The 21373-nt window shown below is 35.6% G+C and overlaps 2 protein-coding genes across 7 annotated transcripts; one reads left to right on the top strand and one right to left on the bottom strand.

Annotated features, from left to right (window-relative positions):
• Window positions 1-722: 722 nt before the first annotated feature.
• On the top strand, window positions 723-6385 carry LOC147504121 (uncharacterized). 4 transcript variants are annotated; one of them, XM_086557214.1, is made up of 12 exons: window positions 991-1128; window positions 1233-1282; window positions 1394-1589; window positions 1856-1933; window positions 2032-2116; window positions 3266-3312; window positions 3410-3472; window positions 3791-3850; window positions 4207-4266; window positions 5184-5354; window positions 5456-5520; window positions 5621-6385. In XM_086557214.1, exons 10-12 carry the CDS (start codon window positions 5347-5349, stop codon window positions 5860-5862), a joined length of 315 nt encoding a protein of 104 aa, XP_086413340.1. In that variant the 5' UTR covers window positions 991-1128; window positions 1233-1282; window positions 1394-1589; window positions 1856-1933; window positions 2032-2116; window positions 3266-3312; window positions 3410-3472; window positions 3791-3850; window positions 4207-4266; window positions 5184-5346; the 3' UTR covers window positions 5863-6385. The 4 variants fall into 4 exon arrangements, with proteins under 4 accessions (XP_086413339.1, XP_086413341.1, XP_086413342.1 ...); XM_086557213.1 differs by having other exon boundaries at window positions 723-1128; window positions 1394-1933; XM_086557215.1 differs by having other exon boundaries at window positions 723-1128; window positions 1394-1933; window positions 2032-2121.
• A 1139-nt stretch (window positions 6386-7524) lies between these two features.
• Window positions 7525-13773, bottom strand: LOC147504120 (GTP-binding protein). 3 transcript variants are annotated; one of them, XM_086557209.1, is made up of 9 exons: window positions 13401-13773; window positions 13059-13323; window positions 12724-12948; window positions 12291-12550; window positions 11559-11767; window positions 10154-10279; window positions 9455-9634; window positions 8283-8420; window positions 7525-8171 (listed from the first exon to the last, which is right to left on the bottom strand). In XM_086557209.1, exons 1-9 carry the CDS (start codon window positions 13507-13509, stop codon window positions 7878-7880), a joined length of 1806 nt encoding a protein of 601 aa, XP_086413335.1. In that variant the 5' UTR covers window positions 13510-13773; the 3' UTR covers window positions 7525-7877. The 3 variants fall into 3 exon arrangements, with proteins under 3 accessions (XP_086413335.1, XP_086413338.1, XP_086413336.1); XM_086557212.1 differs by having other exon boundaries at window positions 13059-13310; window positions 13401-13651; XM_086557210.1 differs by having other exon boundaries at window positions 13407-13651.
• Window positions 13774-21373: the final 7600 nt, after the last annotated feature.

Genomic DNA, 21373 nt, shown 5'->3' with positions numbered 1-21373 from the left:
GGGGACTGGAATAGACTATTGGATGAGACCGAGTTCGACTTGAGAGTGAACTGCCTACGTATCTTACTCTGGGTTGTATGGGGGAGAGTAGAATCAGGTCTGGCGTAGTTCATAGGAGAGGTATTTATAGAGATCAAGAGTGTATCCTTGCTCTCCACGCGTCAAGGGTGTCCTAAACGAGGGGTGGAGATTAGGATAGCACGTAAGAACTGTTCTCATAGGTCTGCTGTAATGATGTGGAGCGGCAGTCTGTACAAGTAGCTTGCGGCCGTGACCAGTGGCTGACGGTCAAGATATGTACAAGTACCCTTTAGTCATGATTGCTTATGGATAGGGGGTCTGTGTCACTTCCTAGCGTAGTTCGCATGATATTGCGATCTGTATATAGCGTTCTACTGGCTCATGGATGCGACCTGTATTCATAAGTCGATGTGTTATTTCCACTATGTTAGGCGCATGCTGGATAGAGAATATCACTCCCCTACACTTCTGATGAGTTTTCGTGTTTTTGTCGTGTCATTACCTCAACTTATCGAGATTAGGTTCTCAAATGTACAGTGCTTTATAAGGTTTTGGGTTTTCGATTTTAATAACCAAACCCATTTTTTGTAGACTCAATATTCAAATGAGCGGAGCAACGATCTTGGGCCGGGTGGGGTAGGTGGCCCAAAAAGTTGTTTGGTTGGTTTTGTTTGTCTTCAATTTCTCTCTCATTTTTTCTTGCCCCAATACTCTTTCACTTTCACCCAACTCTCTCTCTCTCCCCCAGCTCCGCTCATTCCCCACTGTTTTGATGGAACGATCTGGCCTCTGGGCAGAAGAGGGGACAACAACTAAGTTGGTTGGTTTCTGTTTTCTGCCTGTCCCTCTCCCTCTCAACCAAACCCTGACTCACTCTCTCCCCAGTCACAAACCCATCTCTCTTTCTCTCTTCTCCACCCTCCGCTCAGGCCCCACTGCTTTGATTTTTAGACGAATTTGTTTCACTTCAGTAAATGTCTTCTAGTACCTCTAGTTTTTAACTTTTGAGCGTCACATTTTACCCTACTACTCTACAGTCTACACCAATTATACTCATGTCTGGTTCGTTTTTCAAATCATTATGCTTTTAAAAATGTCATTAGATTGGTAAGTATCACAATAACATCTTAATAAATGCTTATTCTCATGTTTGGTTATTTCCATGGCTAGTGACTTCCTTTTTTGATGAACTTACGTTCTATTCTTTGCAGGAATTTTGATACCTGGCCTATATTTTATCCCCGAATCACGTCGATGGCTGGTAAGGATCATGGAATTACTTTTCCATCTCAACTGGTTTTGACATTCGCTTCTTGACTATGATGTATTGAATTGCCTCTTTTGTGCTTTCTTTCTCTTTTCTTTAATCCAGGAAAAAATGGGTCTTATGGAAGATTTTGAAATTTCTTTGCAAGTTCTACGTGGATTTGAGACCGATATCTCCCTTGAATTAGGATCGTTAAAAGTCTAGTTATTTAGTAATTGTTGTTCTAGTGGTATTTAGTATAATTTGGTTTGGTTTCTATTTAGGTTTCCTTGGACTACAAGGATTGAATTGTATAAATAAGGTAAGGCCTTTGGCCTTATGAATTAGGAGGTTGATTTATTGAGAATATAGTTTGTGATTTTCGGATTAAAAGTGTGTTGATTTTAGGTTATCCTAAAATCCCTTTTTCTATCAAATTTGGGTTAGATTTAGCCTCAATATATCAATGGTGTGTTGATTTGGAGTTGTTTCCGCATTCTATTCACATCACACACAGACTCATTGCAGATAAAAGCTTATATAGAATATATTTCATGTGTTAACCATATGGGAATTGAGTTTATGCAGAGGTCTATAGCATCACCAAGAAGAACTGCAATCCGTTTTTCAGATCTCAAGCAAAGAAGATATTGGTATCCACTAATGGTATCATATCTTGTTTAATATTTCACTGCTTTGGAATAGTATTCCATCCTAACAATTTTTAGAACCTAATTTGCTCTGATTGTTGATATTCTTCACAGGTAGGAATTGATTTACTTGTGCTGCAGCAGTTGAGTGGAATCAATGGCATCCTGTTCTACTCCAGTAATATTTTTAAGGCTGCTGGTGAGGTGCTAATTTTTTAAGCTTGATGGTACTATAACCCACAAAAAAGAGCATTTGATGGTGATACTTGCACACTGCTTTGTTATTCATTGTTTATATTTTTTGTTGTTCAGTTGTTCCTAAATTTGAATAAGTCCTTGAGAATATTAAATCGTACCAGTATTGACCTTTTTCTTTTGGTTTTATATAGATAATTGATAAGAACATACTCTATTAATTGGAATCATTTTTCGCATTCACACATTGAAGTACAAGGGCCTCCTTTCCTAGTTGCTCATTTTTTATGGGTTTTAATTATATGAGTCATTGAGTCAATCAAGCTATTACTGATGCATGAGCATGTATATTAGTTAATAATTAATTGGTAGTTTCTATTTCTCAAGTTTCCTAATTCAATTAGGAATAGGAATAGGAATTAGTAAGGTTTCCTATTTGGAATCCAATTAGAGTTATAAGTTGAATTTATTATATAAAGGCATCTAGGCCTTCATTGTTAGATGGTTTTTATTGAATATTATTTCTTTCTTCTTGTTTGAAGGTTTAAACCCTAGTTTTAGGTGCTTGTTCTATTCTTCAGAATTGATGTTTAACCATTGTTGCAACTTCTACCAACAAGATACATCAATTACACTTCTCCAACATTGCATATTCTAGGGGAGTTTTGTAGTGTAGTGTACACAAATTTGGCGCTGCTAAATAGTTTTTAGAGGTCATAATCTTTTTCTTTTTCTAAAGGATTCCAAAAACTTGGTCTTTGTGCAATTAGGGTTTGATATTAGATGTATCTGCATTATTGGGCTTTTTCATTATTATTATTATTCTGTTTATTCTTCTTGTTCTTTAGCATCTTAAATTATTTTAGCTAACTGGGTGATGACTTCCTATTGGGAGTTGAATTAATTGAGTGGTGCTGTGAGTTTATCGTCTCAATTTTTTGAAACTCATGCGCTTATAATTTTCTAAAGAAAGTGGTTTTATCTATAACTTGATATAAACTGCAGCTTATTATCTTATTTACTATCAGCACTGTACACTTACCGATAAAAAAAAACAAAAAACAGCACTAGACTCTTAAGATCAATTAAATACAAAGTGACCTTGTCTTTAAGCTGTAAACGTGTTATCTAACTCTTGCTCATATTTGATCAGGAATTTCCTCAAGCAATGTTGCAACATTAGGACTTTGAGTCATTCAGGTGGGAATCCTAACTAGAAATATCAAATAGGGAATTCCAGTTTAATTGGATATTTCATGTATTTTGTGTGAGCTTCTAAACATTATATGTTAAACAGGTCCTTGCTACTGGGGTTACTACTTGGTTGGTGGACAAAGCTGGTCACCGGCTACTTCTCATAGTGAGTTTCAGAAAATACGAGATCCCAGCATCAGGCATTGGGTAAAGCTATCCAGCATTGGGCCTTTGGATTGCCATATACTCCTATTAAGTTAAAGAGGAGTAACTGTCAAGCCTGAGACTTGGTGTTTGGCAATTCACCCCCAGCCTTTCAAGGGATATGTGTATCTTGAGCAAAATTAGTTTTTCTCTTCCTTTCAAAAGATGATATATAAATCCATCATCTGTGCCTTATCCCAACGGATGTGGGCTTTTGAGAACATAAAATTCTATTTACAATTTCAAACTAAGATTGTAAGAGAGTGATCCACTGGTGCAGGTTTCGTAATCTGGAATGACTGCTAGCCTCCTCCTTGTTGCAGTTGCATTTTATTGGAAGGTTAGTTGTGATGTGCGCACATTAGACTCTTCATTTCGAATCATGTATTTATATTGGTTGCGAATCTCGAGTGTGGGCATTTGAAGCTTATATAGTTCTGCAATTCCCAATGTTTAGAGTGGTTTCTAAGTATTATTCACCCTTCCCAACCTAGGCTGCTGTGGAAGAAGGTTCTTGTTCCTACAGTGTCATGGGGATACTGTCACTAGTGGGACTTGTGTTATGAGCTTGCTCTCCGAAATTCTTAATATTGCTTAATCATTGTTAATGGTGTTATATCACTTTTTCCTGACAATGAGTTTCTTTCAGTCCTTTGTAGTGTTCTTCTCTCTTTCCTGACAATGAATTTCTTTCAGTCCTTTGTAGTGTTCTTCTCTCTTCGAATTGGAGCTATTCCATGGGTTATAATGTCTGAGGTATGCTCTTTATATCAGAACTTCTGATTTCTCAAATTTTAATGTATCCCTTTTGAAAGCATAAGAAAATGTTAGGAGCGTGTAGGGTGGTTTAGTAAACCGTCTTATTTGTGAACCAGTAAATGAGCTCAACAATTTGAGAAGAAATTCCTTTTCATTTCTGTATATATAGTTTTTGTAAATTATAAATGCTAATGTGAAACTTACCAAACTTTAATTTCGAAACCTTCATCACATTGTGAATCCATCATTGTTTGCGAATCCTAAATTAATATCGCACTGTCAAATTTTTTTAATCTAAACTGTCATTCTTGTCTAGTACCTCTCTACTTATATCAGTTGGCTGAAAAGAATGACAACATAGGTCCATTGGAAAGTTTCATTTTATTTTTTGGGCAATTTTCAATTAAACTCTCGATAGAAAAGTAAGGGAATGAAGCGGGGATCCAAAATCTTGATGTTCCATAGTTTTTGAGTTCCATAACTTGTTGAGCTTAAGTTAAAGCCCACAGTCACGGATATCCAGCAGAAATACGTTCAGAAATATAATTTCTTCTTTACGTCCTACACCAGCTGATCATATGTCAATGGCCGACGAACATCAGAAAACTAGATAATCGAGGTACACATTTTCCCTCCTTTAGGCACTGTAAGCTTGACACGTACCTAATAAAGCAGCCACATTTCCACTAACTCAAAAGGTAGTATGGTCAACACCTACCATGTTACCATCCTTTATTCCACACTAACACAATTTAGCAAGCTTCTTATTACCGTTTTGAAATGAAGAGAATTCTTGTTCTCAACATCAAAAAACAAGAGACAACGTTTCATTTCAGTGAAGCAGAAGTTTGTTTGATAGATTGAAAAGATGGGGAAGAAAATGGTGATAGTGTTTCTATGCATTATGCTTTCAGTGCAAATGATTTACTCTGCTACTACTACTACTACAACGGAGAAAGCAAATGAGACTGCTGAGGAGGCTAAGAGGAAAGCAGAGGAGTTGAAACATTCAGTTGGAGAAACTGTAGAAGAACCTAAGGAGAATACCGAGTCTTGGACTGAATGGGCTAAGGAAAAATGACTGGGTAATTCATCGTACACGCACGTACAATTTATTTTCTTGTTTAGATTGTAAAGTTGGTAGCATGTTGATGATTTAAGTGGTTTCATTTTGATTTAATATCAGGGGTTTAGGATCTACAAAAGAGGGTGAAAAGCAGACTGGTGAAGAAGTGACAGACACAGCATCTGGTAAGTTTTCATGACAACGTTTAGACTTATATGTTCGGTTTTGTATAAGATGTTACTTCAACTGAAATCTCTGAATCGTGTTTACCTGTTGTTCTTGCAGGTGCTGCAGAGACAGCATCGGACATGGCAAGTAAAGCAGCAGAAAAGGGTGGTGAGGCTTCAAATTTGGCTCCTGAGAAGGCCCGTGAAGGGGCAAACTTAGCTTATGAGAAAGTTTATCAAGCAACTCAGTATGCTGCTGAGAAGGCTGAAGAAGCAAAGGAAGCTGTGATGGGTGCATTGAAGCAAGGGAAAGATAAAGCAACTGGTGCAACTAAACAAACTTATGACACTACTAAATAAACTCTTGAGCAGGGCAAAGATAAAGCTGCAGACGCAACTAAACAGACTTATAACTCTACTAAACAAACTTTGGAACAAGGGAAACAGAATGCTGCTGAGACCTTGAGCGGTAAGGCACAGAAGGCAAAGGAAGCGAAAGAAACTGTGAAGGGAGGGAAAGATAAAGCTACTGAGACTGGGTGAGACGGTGAATGACTGTGGGTCAGACACAGAAAGCCAAGTTTAATCTCCAATATGCGAAAGAGAAAGGGTCACAGGCTGCAGGGGATTTAGGAGCTAAAATGAGGAAGGATGATGAGCTAGACGAGTTGTAAATGGAATACTGGTCTCCCTAGTACTTGCATTTTTAGGCCTGCTGATTAGCCCCTTTGTGTTTGTTGTTATTTGTAATTTCTTCTTATGTATGATATATTTTTATGAAACATCTCCAATTGCTTAGGTAATAGTGCAGTTCCACGTATATGGGGTAAGAACAGCATGAATGTAAGTTATGTTTTAACAAAGACATGATGCTTTTACTTGAGTTGGAGCGGAAGCTATTTTGTATTCCTAGTTTTTCTCTCTCAAATATCTACATCCACACGCTTTTATTTGGGGACTAATATTAGACTTTGATTGATTCCTAATGTATCCCAAGTGATTATATATATTGGTTGACGGAGCTGGTAGTGGGGGTTTTGAATACGTCGTCCCTTGAACTGACATTGGGGTTTGTAAATCTTTGTGAGAACTCCCGAAGTTCTGCACTTATTTATTTTGGTCCGGGGGAGACAAACGTCCATAGACCATAGCCATCTCTATAGATTTCATGAAGAAGTATGTGAACGCAAAAGCAAATAGAGGAAATGGAAGAAAACGCTCCAATCAGCCATTTTTACTATGAGAGATGCAGATTTCATGTCAATACAAGATTTCAGGTCAGAAATTAGTTTACATGTATCACGTACTCGAAGTTCGCATTTGGCAATGCTATAGCCTACAGTCTAGAAACTTAGGTGCGTTACTGGGATTCCAAACAAGTCTTGTTAATTTTTCCCTTACTCTTGCCATTGCTTCTCCTCATAGTTTACTTGGTCTGCGCCAAATTCATTACTGTTTGGGAAACAAAGTAATGCAAAACATATTCATCAAAGAAACGAAACACAGACAAACGTACTGCTCAAAAAATCAAAAGCAAGCATAAACTGCAATGGAAAGACAAAATTCACTTTCGGTTAAAGATACCGCAGCAGATGCTGCTCTGCCGACTAGGATCGATATTGCAACTACTGGAACCCCTTTTCCTTCAGCAAACTTTCAACACGTACTAAAACTCAAGTACATTGAGAGTTTTCTTCTCCTTTGGGGGGTCGACAAGGGAGTTTGAGTGAAAAAGGCTGGTTGAGAAGTAGGGGACTAATTAAGAAATTTCAATAACTATTGAGCATTGACCATCAACTTTTAATAATGCCTTGTGTAAATAAATTTGATTCATGAGAGCCTTCACATTAGATTGTCTTTTAACAGAATCTTATCATCCGACAAGGAAATTATCCCTCGAACTTGCAATCTATTATTTTTACACCATCCATACTGCAAGACCAAGTCACAAAGAGAAAGAAAGGTGCCAAGGGCCACACATTGGCTTCCCATAAAGTTATGTACTGGAGTGAAGCACCAAGGTTAGAAAAGTTGAAACAAATCCAACTTAATTAATTGCATTTTTCATCTTCAATTTGATGTCGATCATGTGGTCTACAACCCTTGCACCTATAGTTGGAGAAATCCCACCTATTCAGTGCAAAGAACAGGCTTCGAGAGTTTGTGTTACAACACCACTTCATCTGTTAAACTCTAGTTTATCTCGCAAAAGAATTTCGTTAATCACCAAGATTAAGTTAACAGCAGAGCGACTTGGCCACTTGGGCTTCCGGAATGAAGAAATACTACTACATCATTACCACCAACTCATCATTACCAAACCATCTCTCCCTACAATTACATGCACTATTACAGTGTCTAGCTGCATTGGTGGATCAGACACCTCTCTTCTCCGAAAGTGTCCTCTCAGGCATCCTTACAGTCAATTTGCTTCTCTTAGTGCTGCTTCTCTCTTTTCTTGGAACACTACGCTGTATAATCCGGATGGGAATTCCACCCATATCAAAATCATCTTTCAAAGACTTGGTTAGAAACCTTATATCAGTATCTGGTAGTTGCACCTTCCCACTTGTAAAGGCCACAAAGGTTGGTGGGCGGGCCTTGACTTGTGTGAAATACTTGATCTTGGGCTGTGATGCTTGATCTTTCCAAGAATGCCTACTCATAACCTAAAGAACCAAAAGGAGAAAAAGTAACTAGGTATGTCGCATTCAGGTGTGTACATTTACTGTCAGCCAGCGGGAGAAAAAAATAGACAAGAGATAGAAAGAGGAAAATACCTTCCGCAACCAACGGTTAAGTCGGGCTGTTGACAACCTTAAACACCATTTTTCATAAGCATTTACAACTTGACGCATGACCGTTGTCCTTCCTTTTCCCTCTAATGCTGAAACAAATACAACTGGTATCCCTGTCACCTGGAAACAAATGATTGTTGATATTAGGTCAAAATTACAGCAAAAATATTCTTTTATTATTATTATTATTTTTATTTATTTTTGGGGAGGGGAGGTGGGGTATGCATCTTCCTTATGGACTGCATGCAACAATCGCAAGGAAAGAAATTCAATGCCTAAGGTTGATAGTCATGTTTACTTTTTTCTTGTGCTTAGGCTACTTCCAAAGAGACGTATTCATAAATCACATGAGTTCAAGACAAGATACACCATCTCAAGGAAAAACTTAAGTCCTTAATGAAAAAATTGGGTTGCCTTGTATTAAAAATACTACATTTTAGGCTCTCCTTTTGGGATAAACTCCTAAGAGTTGTTACATTCTTATTTTTATGTTTTGTTGTTGTTTGTTTTTTGGCAAGAGGTGGGTTTGTATGTAATTGAAAAGAGAGTGAAGTACAATCATAGGCAGTACAACCTAACAGGAAGCATCTTATGCTTATAGCCTCACACTTGAAAAAATTCTCCTAGTGCTTAAAACAATGTTGGAGGCGCACCCCTCGAGACGTGCCCCAAACCATTTTTAGAACAATTACACGTTGAGGCTTAAGCATGAAACCCTATATGTGAGGCCCTGAGGAGTCGCATTAAGGAGCATGCAATGACTCGACATAGAGGATAATGCCTCACTGGAGCAAAATTGGGTTCTCGGGAACCATTTTAATTTTCTACATTTTTCACTTTTCTTTCCCTAAGCTCCCTCTATATTTCATCAAAAGTCAGATTGGACCTTATTAGGTTATCTTTTTCATCTTCTTTGTCCATTTTTTTTTTTGTTTGTTTTCCACTTTGTAACAAGCTAACCTTATTAGGTCTTGTTTTGTCTTGTGTTTTTCTTTTTTCTTTCCCTTTTCAATAGATATGATGTATTTATTATTTTATTGTATAACATAAAAGATTTTATCAACCTTAATGCGAATTAGCCAGGTGTTGTTTTGTTTATCAAAACAGCATAATCTAATGGTCAAACATATAATAAATATTGCAAACAGACAGACCTGAGGTATAACCGTTTGAATTTCTTCTGGAACAGCCTTGATGACCTTCTCATACAATTTTTGCTTCCCTCTTAAAAGATCCATCTTATTCACAATCACAATCAGACTGCGGCCTTCTTCTACCGCACGCCTTGCTATAACTACTTCAGCATGGTTCATGCTGCTTCTGGCATTTGTAATCTATAAAAATTAATATTATCACACCGAGTAAAAAATGGGAAAAGGTAATATTGAAAGCATACAAGAAACTTTTGAATTCAAGAAAGAACTTTTGACTCCACAAGGCATTAATCTTCAATCCACACGAACAAGAGTAAAATTTCTCAAAAGTTTATTTATAAGAACAATTTCTATTTATATACAAGACAGTGCTTATATAGTCTAAGCACCATTTGTTAAACCAATACTTAACTAACAAACCTATAATACATATGGAAGCCCTTAACCCACAAAAAACGATGCACGGTATCTATCCATCTCCTATTGGCTAAATTTAGATGTTCGGGATAATTTTAATAATACAAAACTACAAAAGGAACATGTCAACAAGTTCTTTAGAAGCTTGTCCACATCTGATGACTTGATTAGTAGGATTAACCCCAGAAGCTCCTTGCATTAGTCTCTAGATCCCGAACTCAGATATAGGCATATAACACTAACAATATTAGGCGATAACAAGAATAAGAATGTTTGTGATACCTCTTCTGCATCCAGCACCAACGCAATGACATGGGCCCTCATAAGACTTTGTCTGGACTGCATGACACTCAGGGATGCAGGTCCTTTCTCCTGCTTTGTCCTCTGCAACCAACCTGCTGTATCAACCTGAGAAATTAACCACAAGCCCCTTAGACTACATAGATAACAAGGAAGCTTAAGGAAAGTTCTGATAGCCGATATCTGAACTAGAAACTTAAATCTTAACGTAAGTCCAAACCATCAAATACATCTTTGCTTCTGTTAGAGTTCTAAGAGGATATTGCCCGAGGGGATTTATTTTAAAAAGTTTCTATTATTGTAAACTCTTATTTTTCATATATATATATATATATATATATATATATATATATATATATATATATATACAGCCCGACTCCTAAAAGGACCTTAAATAAATACCAAACTTAAGTACCAAATCTAAAACAACCCACAACTTCACCTACAAAATGATTTAAAACCTAATTTTTTATGTGGATATGATCTACTAACCACAAAGAATATTTCTACAAAAATTCAACTTGTTTGACAATTTTTAACATTGGTAAAAGATGATTGCAAAAATTAGACATTTCTGGACCGTTAGATATTTTTTCAAAAGTGGACAACAATTTTTATCTAAGTTAAAAGATATCAAACGAGTTGAATTTTTGTAGAGATGTTCTTTATGGTTAGTAGATCATATGCACAAAAGATTAGGTTTTCAATCATTTTGTAGGTGAAGTTGTGGGTTGTTTTAGATTTGGTAGTTAAGTTTTGTACTTATTTAAGGTCCTTTTTGGAGCCAGGCTATATATATATATATATATATATATATATATATTATTATTTTTTATTGGCAAACCTGTTTTAAATGAGATCAGTAACTCATGCTGGCGGGATTCGAACCCCAGACCTCAGGCATCATCTCCTTAAGGTTTTACCGATTTTGCTAGTCGGCACCTGCTCAATATATATATATATATGAAGTGATACAAGGCCGAACTAACAAGGCCGTATCCTCTTTCTCTTTCCTCTCCAAACTTCCTCTCCATTCACAACAATACAATTTTAGTGGTTCTTTACTACTTTGTAAACGAGACTTCTCCCAACTCTATAATTACAATTTATGCCATTTTATTATATTGTTCTAAAATTAAAATGAGGTGGACCAACATTCATCAATATATACAGTTCCTAATCGTATACACTTAGTTGATTTATAAAATTTATTATATCTCACTACCATATTTAGAGGGAAAAAACAATCAGTTCAGAGGCACACAACGTGCATGCACTGTATTGGAACTGAGCTCATCTATACCAAATATTTGGTCAGTATCTAAAAAACCTCGTAAAAACAAAAAAGTAAAAGTAAGACAGAAAGCACAAAAAACCTCATCTTTACCAAATATACAGTTCTCCCTTCATATTGGAACTGAGCTCTAACCGAGTCTCTGGTCAAACCGACTTCTGGTCCAACGAGAACACGATCTTCTTGCAATAATGTATTTAGCAGCGTTGACTTTCCAACATTGGGCCGCCCAACAATAGCTAACTGTAAAGGTAGCTTGGATTCCTCAACCTCAGAAATGCTACAACCCAGACTAGCTTTGTCTGATAGAGAAAATCAATTAGAGATTAAAAAATCAAACTACCATAAACAGAGAGGATTATAAGAATTTAAAATAAAAGCACATCTATTACAAGCTTTTCTCATAATGAAACAAACCCAAAAGTTTGCTGTTACTAAAAGCCAATGTAGCAACAAATACCCGAAAATACTTAACAGCGTGACTACTAAGGACAGAGTAGTGATCAACGAAGCATCTTAGGCACCATAATTGATCTATTAGGTGAGAGGAATTCATGGGAAGAAAAAGATCTCCAAAATCAAGTTAGAGTGTATTCCTGCATATATTGTTATAAAAATAACCATGAAAAGTGAACACCATAAGCATGTATGATAGTACGAATGCTGAATGCATGAGTCAATTACTAGATGAAGATTGAAAATATAGCAGGTATATAGACATTAAAAAGTTATAAGCATTTGGCTGTCTAATTTAGCATGCAACAAGTCACAGACGAGAATACGACGAAAAAGAAAATCTAAAAAAACATGAAGCGCATGTTATACCATTTATGGAACGAAGCATATACTCTTCAAGCAAAGGAAGAAGTGCTTCATAGAGGTCAACCATGCCTAGTCCAGTTTCAGCAGATATTGCAATAGGGTCTCCATATCCCAATATTTGGGCTTCTCCAGCAGCTGAAACAAGACACCCCGTATGATCATCAAGTGATTCAGATTTATTCATCACTAGAACAATCCTGATTCCAGAAGCATGCTTCCGCAACCACTTTCCAACCTCCAAATCCATTGGATGCAGTCCATCTCTAGTGACAGTAGTACGATAAGAGGAGCAATATAAATCCACCAAGTTAACTCGTCAGTTTATAATATATATATATTTGGCCGGTAAATCATGAAAATTCCATTGAATGGGAACATCAACTTAACATGAAACGAAAAATTCAAAGTAACACTAAAGAGTCGTGAATGAACTAACCGCACATCAATGAGGAAGATTGCAAATTGTGACCTTCTTAATACATTCCCAGTCATCTCTGCAGTTCTATCTAGAATGCTTCCCGTAGATGCTGCCATCTCTAAGCCAGCCGAGTCCAATACCCTAAACCGCAAATCGCCTAACTTGGCAATGCCTTCTCGTATGTCACGAGTAACATGATCATCAGGAGTATTATACACAAGAGCTTCTCTCCTCTGGATGAAACTAAAAAGACAGAGAATGACAAGTTGTAGATTTTTAAAAGCTGCAAGAGATAAAAGTAAAGAATCCGAGCACTTGAAAGGGCAAAATAATGAACTGAAATGGCAACTGACCGATTAAAAAGTGCAGATTTTCCTACATTCGGACGTCCAACAAGTATTACAGTAGGAAGGGAGTCGGGGTCAACTTTGGTGAAATCGACAACAGACTTTTTATAACCACGTTTCTTTCTTGGCTCTTTAGTACGAGTAGTATCATGAGCCGCAGTTACAGCAATTGATTCAGTACACAGATGAGGGAGTCCACAAAATCCAAAATGAGTAGAACATCTCCAGGGGTGCATGGTCGAACTACAGTTGGTATCTCTAGTAGATGACACTAAATAAATTTCGATTAGGAAAACAATGTAAAATTAACAATATAAAACTTGACAGTGTAACATAATGTGCACTCACCATTACCAGTGTTGAGGAGGAGACTGTGTATGAGACGATAGTGATGATGGGAACGAGCATATGTTTTATTGGCAAGAAGAAGCGGAGCACGAAGCCAGAAGTGAGGCATTCAATTTAAAGGCAAACACTACATAAGTAGTCACTCACTATCCGAAACCATCTTACATAAACCAGTGACCCATGGGCATTCAATTTTCAGACTCCAAATCTATTTCTACGAATCCTCGATGCTTATTACTCAAAAGTTGAACAACCAAATCATCGTCTATAGTGGCTGATTTGGAGTGGCCGAACTGGGAAGAAGTACTGCGCTGGGCTTTAAAATAATTGGGCTGACACACAAAGTTTACCAAACCCTTGGGCCTTGACTTCCAATCTATCATCACTAACCACCAGAGTTTATTACGAGCGTCAGTCCACTTGCACAATTTCCACGTGATAAGCTCCTAACACCTAAGGATGCCAATGGTATCCGATTACCCGAACCGAACTGGAACCGAAACCGAAACCGAATGTTCTAGTTCTAAGTCTTAAAAAGTTAAATCCATTTAAAATAGACTAGTATACTGCGTGGCAGTGGGGAGTGAGCGGAGCTGCGGCAGAGGGAGAGAGTTGGGTGATGCGGGGGGAGAGAGAGAGGTGGGCGAAGGAGAAAGGTATTTGGGGGAAAAAAAAATAAAAGAGAAGATGAGGACAGACAGACAGAAACCAACCAAGTTGGTTTTTGTCTCGCATAGCCCCCCTTCTCCCAAAATCGTTCGCTTCGCTCACTTGATTATTAAGAACTGAACTGATAAAGAATCGAAACCATAGAACCGAATAGTAAAAAACCTGTGGGTACTCAAACCGAAACCGACATCGATTATTATGATTTCGATATATAAAATTTAGTATTATATTACATTTAAAATAATTAAACTCATACGTTATAATATAAAATATGTTTTACATGTAAAAGTCTATTAAATATATATCGCATAATAGTGAATGTGTGTTGTTTGGCACTCAAAACAACAAAGGGGCACACCTTCAGTCCCCCACATAAACTCAGCATAATAGTGAATGTGTGAATGTGTACTATGAATAATTGCATGACTGACATGAAAGCTCAGCACACCTTTAATATTCCACATAAACTCAGAAGGGCCCCTCAAATTATCGAATGATATTGGCTCCCCCTAACCCCTAGGATCATAAAAGTTAATGCAGATGGAAGCTCAAGGGGAAATCCAGGAATGGCAGGCTGGGGAATAGTTTTAAGGGATTACAAAGGGGATTTCTTGGGGGCAACAGTAGAGGGTTTAGGCATTGCAACTAACTATATGGCAGAAACTATTGCCATTATCGAAGGAATTCAAAGAGCATTGGATCTTGACTGGAAATATATATGGGTTGAATCAGACTCTTCCTCAGTGGTTAAAGCCTTTCAAGAGGACACAATACATTGGAAAGTTATAGCAAAATGGAAGCAGCTGAAGGAGAAAGCCACATGGATAAATATAACAGTAACATGGCCAGAAACTAACTTAGGAGCGGATAGTTGCTCGAGACATGGTGCAGCACTACAAAGGGGTGAAAGTAAATGGTGGGACACAAGACCTCTTTTCATGAGAAACCTGGAGAACCATTGTACTACCTACTTTCGTTGCACTACTTAATTTTGGGCTGTAATAGGTGGGTACACATATGATGTTACTCACACTAGACAACTTTTACTCTTCTTATTCTTTTTCTTTGTAACTTTTCATTTTATTCATTTAATCAATTACCTTTTAACAAAAAAAAAAATGTGTGTTGTTAAATGTATATTTTATAACAATAAGTTAAACAAGTATATAATAGATATTAATAATAATGTCAACGTGTATATTATGAATTAACTAATATATTTTAGATTTATTAACTTATGCACGTGTATATTTAAATAGGATGCACATGCTTGATATATTGTGATACACATACTTATTATAAACCAATATATAATGTTCATGTTAAAAATTAGTGGTGAGATGTAATTGTAAAACGCATGTACTCGCATGTTCGATTTAAAATGTGAGTTAATACACGTGTACAAATATATGTGTATGCACGTAAAATATATCAATGTAGCAAATATATGTGATTGCATAGCAAATATATTTGATTGCACGTGTACATGCACGATCGAGTTAATACAAGGAAACAAATAATATGTATATGCACGTAAAAAAAATCAAATTTTTGGGGTTAGATATTTGACTATTTTAATTTCTATATCAAAGCTTAAAATTATCACATGAATGGTAAATGTTTTAACGTGTATGATTAATATATGTTCATAGATTGATGTAAATATGATTGTTGATACATCACTAATTATACATAAAATATTATCATGTAGGAAAATAAAAAAATAAAAACAAGTTTTAGTGTTTAAATGATTAAAATTGTTTAATAATCATAATAAATAATAAAGACCCGAATTAGAACCGAAACCGATAAAAAACTGTGGGTTTTGATGGTTTTGGGTTAGGTTCTATAATTCTCATACTAAGACCGTTGAGAACCAAAACCGTAAATAGTAAAACTCAAACCTAAACCGCTAAAAAAAAAACCGACCCATTGACACCCCTACTGACACCTTCATTGGATTAAAAAGATAATCGTTATTTTATTTTATAATAATTTAAAAAAAAAAAAAAAAAAACAAAGTCATTGAGCGTAACAGTCCAATCAACACAATTTAAGGCAATGGATCAGAATCATTGACACGACATAATTCTATTTTAAACCCTTGTCATCACTTTCTCTTCTCATATTTTCATTTCTTGATCTATTCATCCAACAAGAATTCAAAGATGAGTTCCAGAGATGATAATGAATAAACACATGACTTACGCAAGCCATATTACTTACGTAATATGAATAATTTATCCATATTACTTACCATTTTTCTCCAAACTCATCGCTCTTGGGAAAAAAAATAAAAATAAAATGGCATGACCTTTCTCATTTTGCGGATAAATGATATACATGACACTTCTAAATTAAAATGAGTTTAGCATATAGATCCAAAAAAAAAAAAAAAAAAACCCCTTTTAATCAACATAAGAGTATAAACATTTGTATGACACCTACAAACTCATATATAATATTGTCTAATAATAATAATAGAGAACTCCCACAAACACGTAACCATTGTTGCATTCACTAAAGCAACAATAAAAAACTACAATAATCTTGAAAACATCCAAAGCACTTAATGGATCTAAAACACCACAAAAGACTTTAACACTCCATCATAAAAAGAAAAACACATTAAAGCATAGGAGATCCAAAGTGTATCTAAAACACCCACAAAAGACTTGAAAATCCATCCACTCAATTATCACCAACTTTTTCAATAACCAACTAGCACGCTTGTTGGTACTCATCTTGAGAAAAAAACATTTTCAGGTTTTCAGCACCATTTTGTGAAAACAACTCCATAACTGCAATCATTTGCTCCTCATCCAACATGTCACACCAAAATAATAATAAAACTGACATCGTATTGTAAAGGAAAATACTCACCAATCGGTTCAATATATATATAAGCAAGAATAAAATCATAATTAACCACACTCCACTGAAACAATCCTAGATTTCTCTATATAAGTTGGATTGACACAAATCCAAATGGGTCAAAAACTACACTCCAAGCTCTACAACGTTTGTTCACACCAAACAAAACGATTCCGACTCAGAAATTCACTTAGCCTAATAGCACACAAAAGGTTGTCAGGAAAGATCCTGGTTGACCTATCTGCACTAAAATTGTCATAACTTTATTTGTATAACTTGGATTAGTACAAGGTAAATTGACTATGAAACTACACTAAATTTTCTACAACTAATTTTAAATTCATGAAAGCAGGTTCCAACAGAAAATGCACAGACTTCGTCAGAAAATCCAGGCTGACCATTATGTACTAAAACAGTCATAACTTACTGTGCAGATATCGAAACAAGATGAATCCAACTGTATTGGAAAGTAGACTCGCAGATCAAAAAATCTTATTCAAACCCCGAGACCAAATTCCCAAGCACGATTTTTCAAAAACCTTCTGAACCTACACTAGAAACTAAACCAAGAAAAACTATTTACACACTATATTATTTGTCACAAAAGGAACATAAAATCTTAGCTTGGGCACTAACAACACAAGCTGGATTGCACAGACATAAACAAGAGCTTCTGTTCTAATGCTTCCTTGACCTTTGTAAGCATGTAATACTACCAAGGAATTGAACCATGATTAATAGAATGTATTAAAAAATGTTTTATGATTAAATAGGAATAAAATATTAAGAATAATATATATAATATTAACTAACATGAAAATGTCTGCGATAATAACATAATTCAGTACTAAAAATATGCTTATCCCACAAAGAGAAGGAGATGGGAAGAAGAAAGTACCTGGGGTAGACTTGTCGAGAATAAGAAGGTGGTGGCTTTTTTCTTTTTTGTTTTTTTTGGTTTCCTTTTCGTAATTTTTTTAAGGGTATATACTTCGGCTGTGTTTGTTAAAATTTGATTAATAGAAAGGAAAGGAAATAAGAAGAGTGGTCCACTATGAAAATGAATATAATGGAATAGAAACAATTTCAAAATAGTGTTTGTTTGGTAAACTGTGAAAAGGAAAGTAAAACTGGGGAAATGAATAATCTTGTTTGTTATCCAAAAGAAAGCTCTGGAAAGGAAAGGAAAGTTGGGGAAAAAAATGGTGTAACAAAATATGTGCTATTTCAGCCGAGTAGTGCTACACAGACCTACCTTTTAGACCTATTATTGCGACTCACTATTTGGATAACGTTAGTTTGCATTGCAATATACATGGACATGTTTCTATATGTAAAGCAATGGTTACCATTAGTAGGTCTAATCATTACTGATTTCAGCCTAATCAATGGATATTATGAAAATAAGTCTAACTTTATAATCATTGATATTTTCATTTTTACTTATTGCCAAACAAAGTAATACAACACTCGATTATTTTATGATATTAGTGTCTAACACATACCAATATTTGGTACTGCCTCACTATCTCACGAGGATTATCCAAAAAATAGCCATGAGGGAGTCTTGGAAAAATCTTTGGATTAGTTTATTAACAAAATAATATTGGGGTTTTAGAAATGCAACTCAATTTCTACTAGAACATGCATCATGCTAATATCCCATAGCTTTGCTTAGTGATAAAAGCCCAAAACTGTAGTTTTAACCTCTTAACAATAATACTTTTAGACCAATTATACGAGTAATAAATAAGAGTTAATGCTAATTATGTGTTTTTATGTATTTCAGGCATTGAAGTCAATTATGTGCAGAAATATGCCACTTTGGCGATATAAAGGAGCAAAGGTTGGTTGCTAAGAAGTTCTGTAATTAAAGGCCAAGATTCAAGGAGAAAAAGCCTTTGTAAAGCCCGGTCAGAAGCTGAAAAGTCAAAATCAACGCGGCGTAAAATAAAGACACAAAAAGTCAAAAAAAACTTCCGAAGACCGTATTTTTGGACTCAGGCCTTGGAATTAGGCGTACCTTATGTCAAAACAACCGGCTTGGAAAGAGCTTTCCAATGGTCCAAACCTTGACCCAATCAGAGGAGCAGAAGTAGACAAAAAGCCTGTTGAAGTCAAAGCCAGCTGAAAATATGGACTGAATAAATTGGGCTTTGGGCTCGATTTTCCGGCCCAAAACATGGATCCTCAGCCCATGCACGAAAATGTGGATCTGGTCTCCTCCATTTCCATACAGAAGACTTAGCTCTTAAGGATCAATTAGCTTAGGATAGAAAGTAGCCATTAGAAAATAATGTAGATCTAGTTTTGAGAATTTTTATTAGTTAATTAATTAGTTTTTTCATACCTTGTTTTAGATTAGTTATTTGAATCATTGTTTATCATTCATTAGATAAATAAAATAGTTAGTTCTTGATAATTTCGATTTTGCTATATAAAATTGCTTAGATCTAATTTCAATTCTTGTTTGTTATTCATTTCTTAGTTGTTTACTTTTGAATTGAATTCTTGAGTAGATTGATATAGTAAAGTTATAATATTTATATTATGTTTTATTCAATTTCATATGGAAATGATAGTTTGATGAATCATGGCTAAACCTCCATTAGAGGGGTTTGATGAAACCTTAATGAAAATTTGATTATGTAGTGTAGAATTGTTGTAAGAGTCTATTCCACTCTAGAAGGTCGTTGATTCGCCATGAGAATGGGTTGGACTTTCTCACATGCTAGTCATTATTTGGTAGAGATTGCCATGATTGATTAGGGATTAAAACGACCAATTCTTACCGTAAGAACGTAAAAATTGGATTACAATAATCTATGCTAGTTTATTAAGTTGGATTCAAGGTGGATTAAATCCCCCCTAATTCTTTATCTCGATTCAAACCTTAGTATTCTGTAGCATTTCATAGTTTGAGTTAGCGTATCTTGTTCTTAGAATTCACATCGTAGTATAATCACACCATTACTCTCATTAAACTTTGGATAGATTCACAATATTAGAAAACATTGAATGCTAAAGAACTAGGAGTGGAACGAATCTTCTATTCCAACTCTACTTCAATAGTATCGAAAGTAGAAATCTTTGATAATAACTGTCTTCGTATAAAAAAATAGTTTTGCTTGCGTTTGAAATTCATCATTTTATTCGTAGGTAGACTCTTCAAGACAATTTACTAATTTACTAATTGATCATTCTTGTTTAAACACTAGTAAGATGTATAGATCATTAAGACATAAATAAGGAAACAATAGTTTTATTTCTTAGTCGTTGTAGTATAGATGAAGTTTGTGAGTACCTTCACTGGAAAACTCTCACGAGGCTATAACTCGTCCACTAGGGAATTCCTAGTGGTTTAAGGCCTTGTTGCATATGGTCAATGCAATCGCACTAGGCGAAACGAGAATAGTTAGAACTTCATTTTTGGTCACTTATTATAATTTCTCATATTTGCTTGAGGACAAGCAAAATGCTGTTTGGGGGTGGTTTGATAAGAGCCCAAAACTGTAGTTTTAACCCCTTTAACAATATTGCTTTATACCAATTATGTGATTAATAAGTAAGAGTTAGTACTATTATCGTGCTTTTGTGTATTTCAGGCATTGGAGTCAAATATGTGCAGAAATGTGTCCCTTTTGCGAGATAAAGGAGCAAAGGTTGGTTGCTAAGAAGTTCAATGATTAAAGGCCAAGATTCAAGGAGAAAAAGCCTTTTTAAAGCCCGGTCAAACCTGAAAAGTCAGAGTCAACGCGGGCAGAAACAGCGCACAAAAGTCAGCAGAACTTCCGAAGGCCATATCTTTGGACATGGACCTCAGAATTTGGCCTACCTTATGTCAAAATGACCGGCTCAGAAAGAACTTTCCATTGGTCCAAGCATTGACCCAATCAGAGGAGCAAAAGTGGGTGAAAATTCCGTGGAAGTTAAATCCAACTGAAAATGCCTCTATGGATTGAAGAAATTGAGTTTTGGGCTCGATTTTCCGGCCCAAAGCATGGCTCCTCAGCCCAAGCACTAAAAAGTGGATCTGGTCTCCTCCATTTGTATGGAGAAGATTTAATTCTTAAAGATACCTAGATCTATATTAGAAAATTAGGTTAGACTCCATTAATTAGTTAGAATAGCTTGTTTTCGATCTAGTTTTTACCTTCAATGAATTAGTGTTAGAACAAAGTAGATTATTATTTAGAATGAATTAGTTTTAGAATTCAAGTAATTAGTTCTATTACCTTGTTTTAATTTAGAATTAGTTTTGTAGCCTTCATTAGAACCATTTAATAAAAGCTTTATTATTATTCAATTCAATTGCTTCTCTTTCTATTATGTATTCTTTTCATTATTTTGTTCATGATAGTCCCATGAATCAAAGCTAAACTTCCATTAGAGGGAGTTGAATGAAGCTTTGAGAGGACTTGATTTGTTAG

Source organism: Coptis chinensis, chromosome 4, assembly GCF_015680905.1.
Source record: "Coptis chinensis isolate HL-2020 chromosome 4, ASM1568090v1, whole genome shotgun sequence".
NCBI lineage: Eukaryota > Viridiplantae > Streptophyta > Magnoliopsida > Ranunculales > Ranunculaceae > Coptis > Coptis chinensis.
Note: the sequence above shows the minus strand (reverse complement) of the source record. Positions and strands in the feature narration are given on the sequence as shown.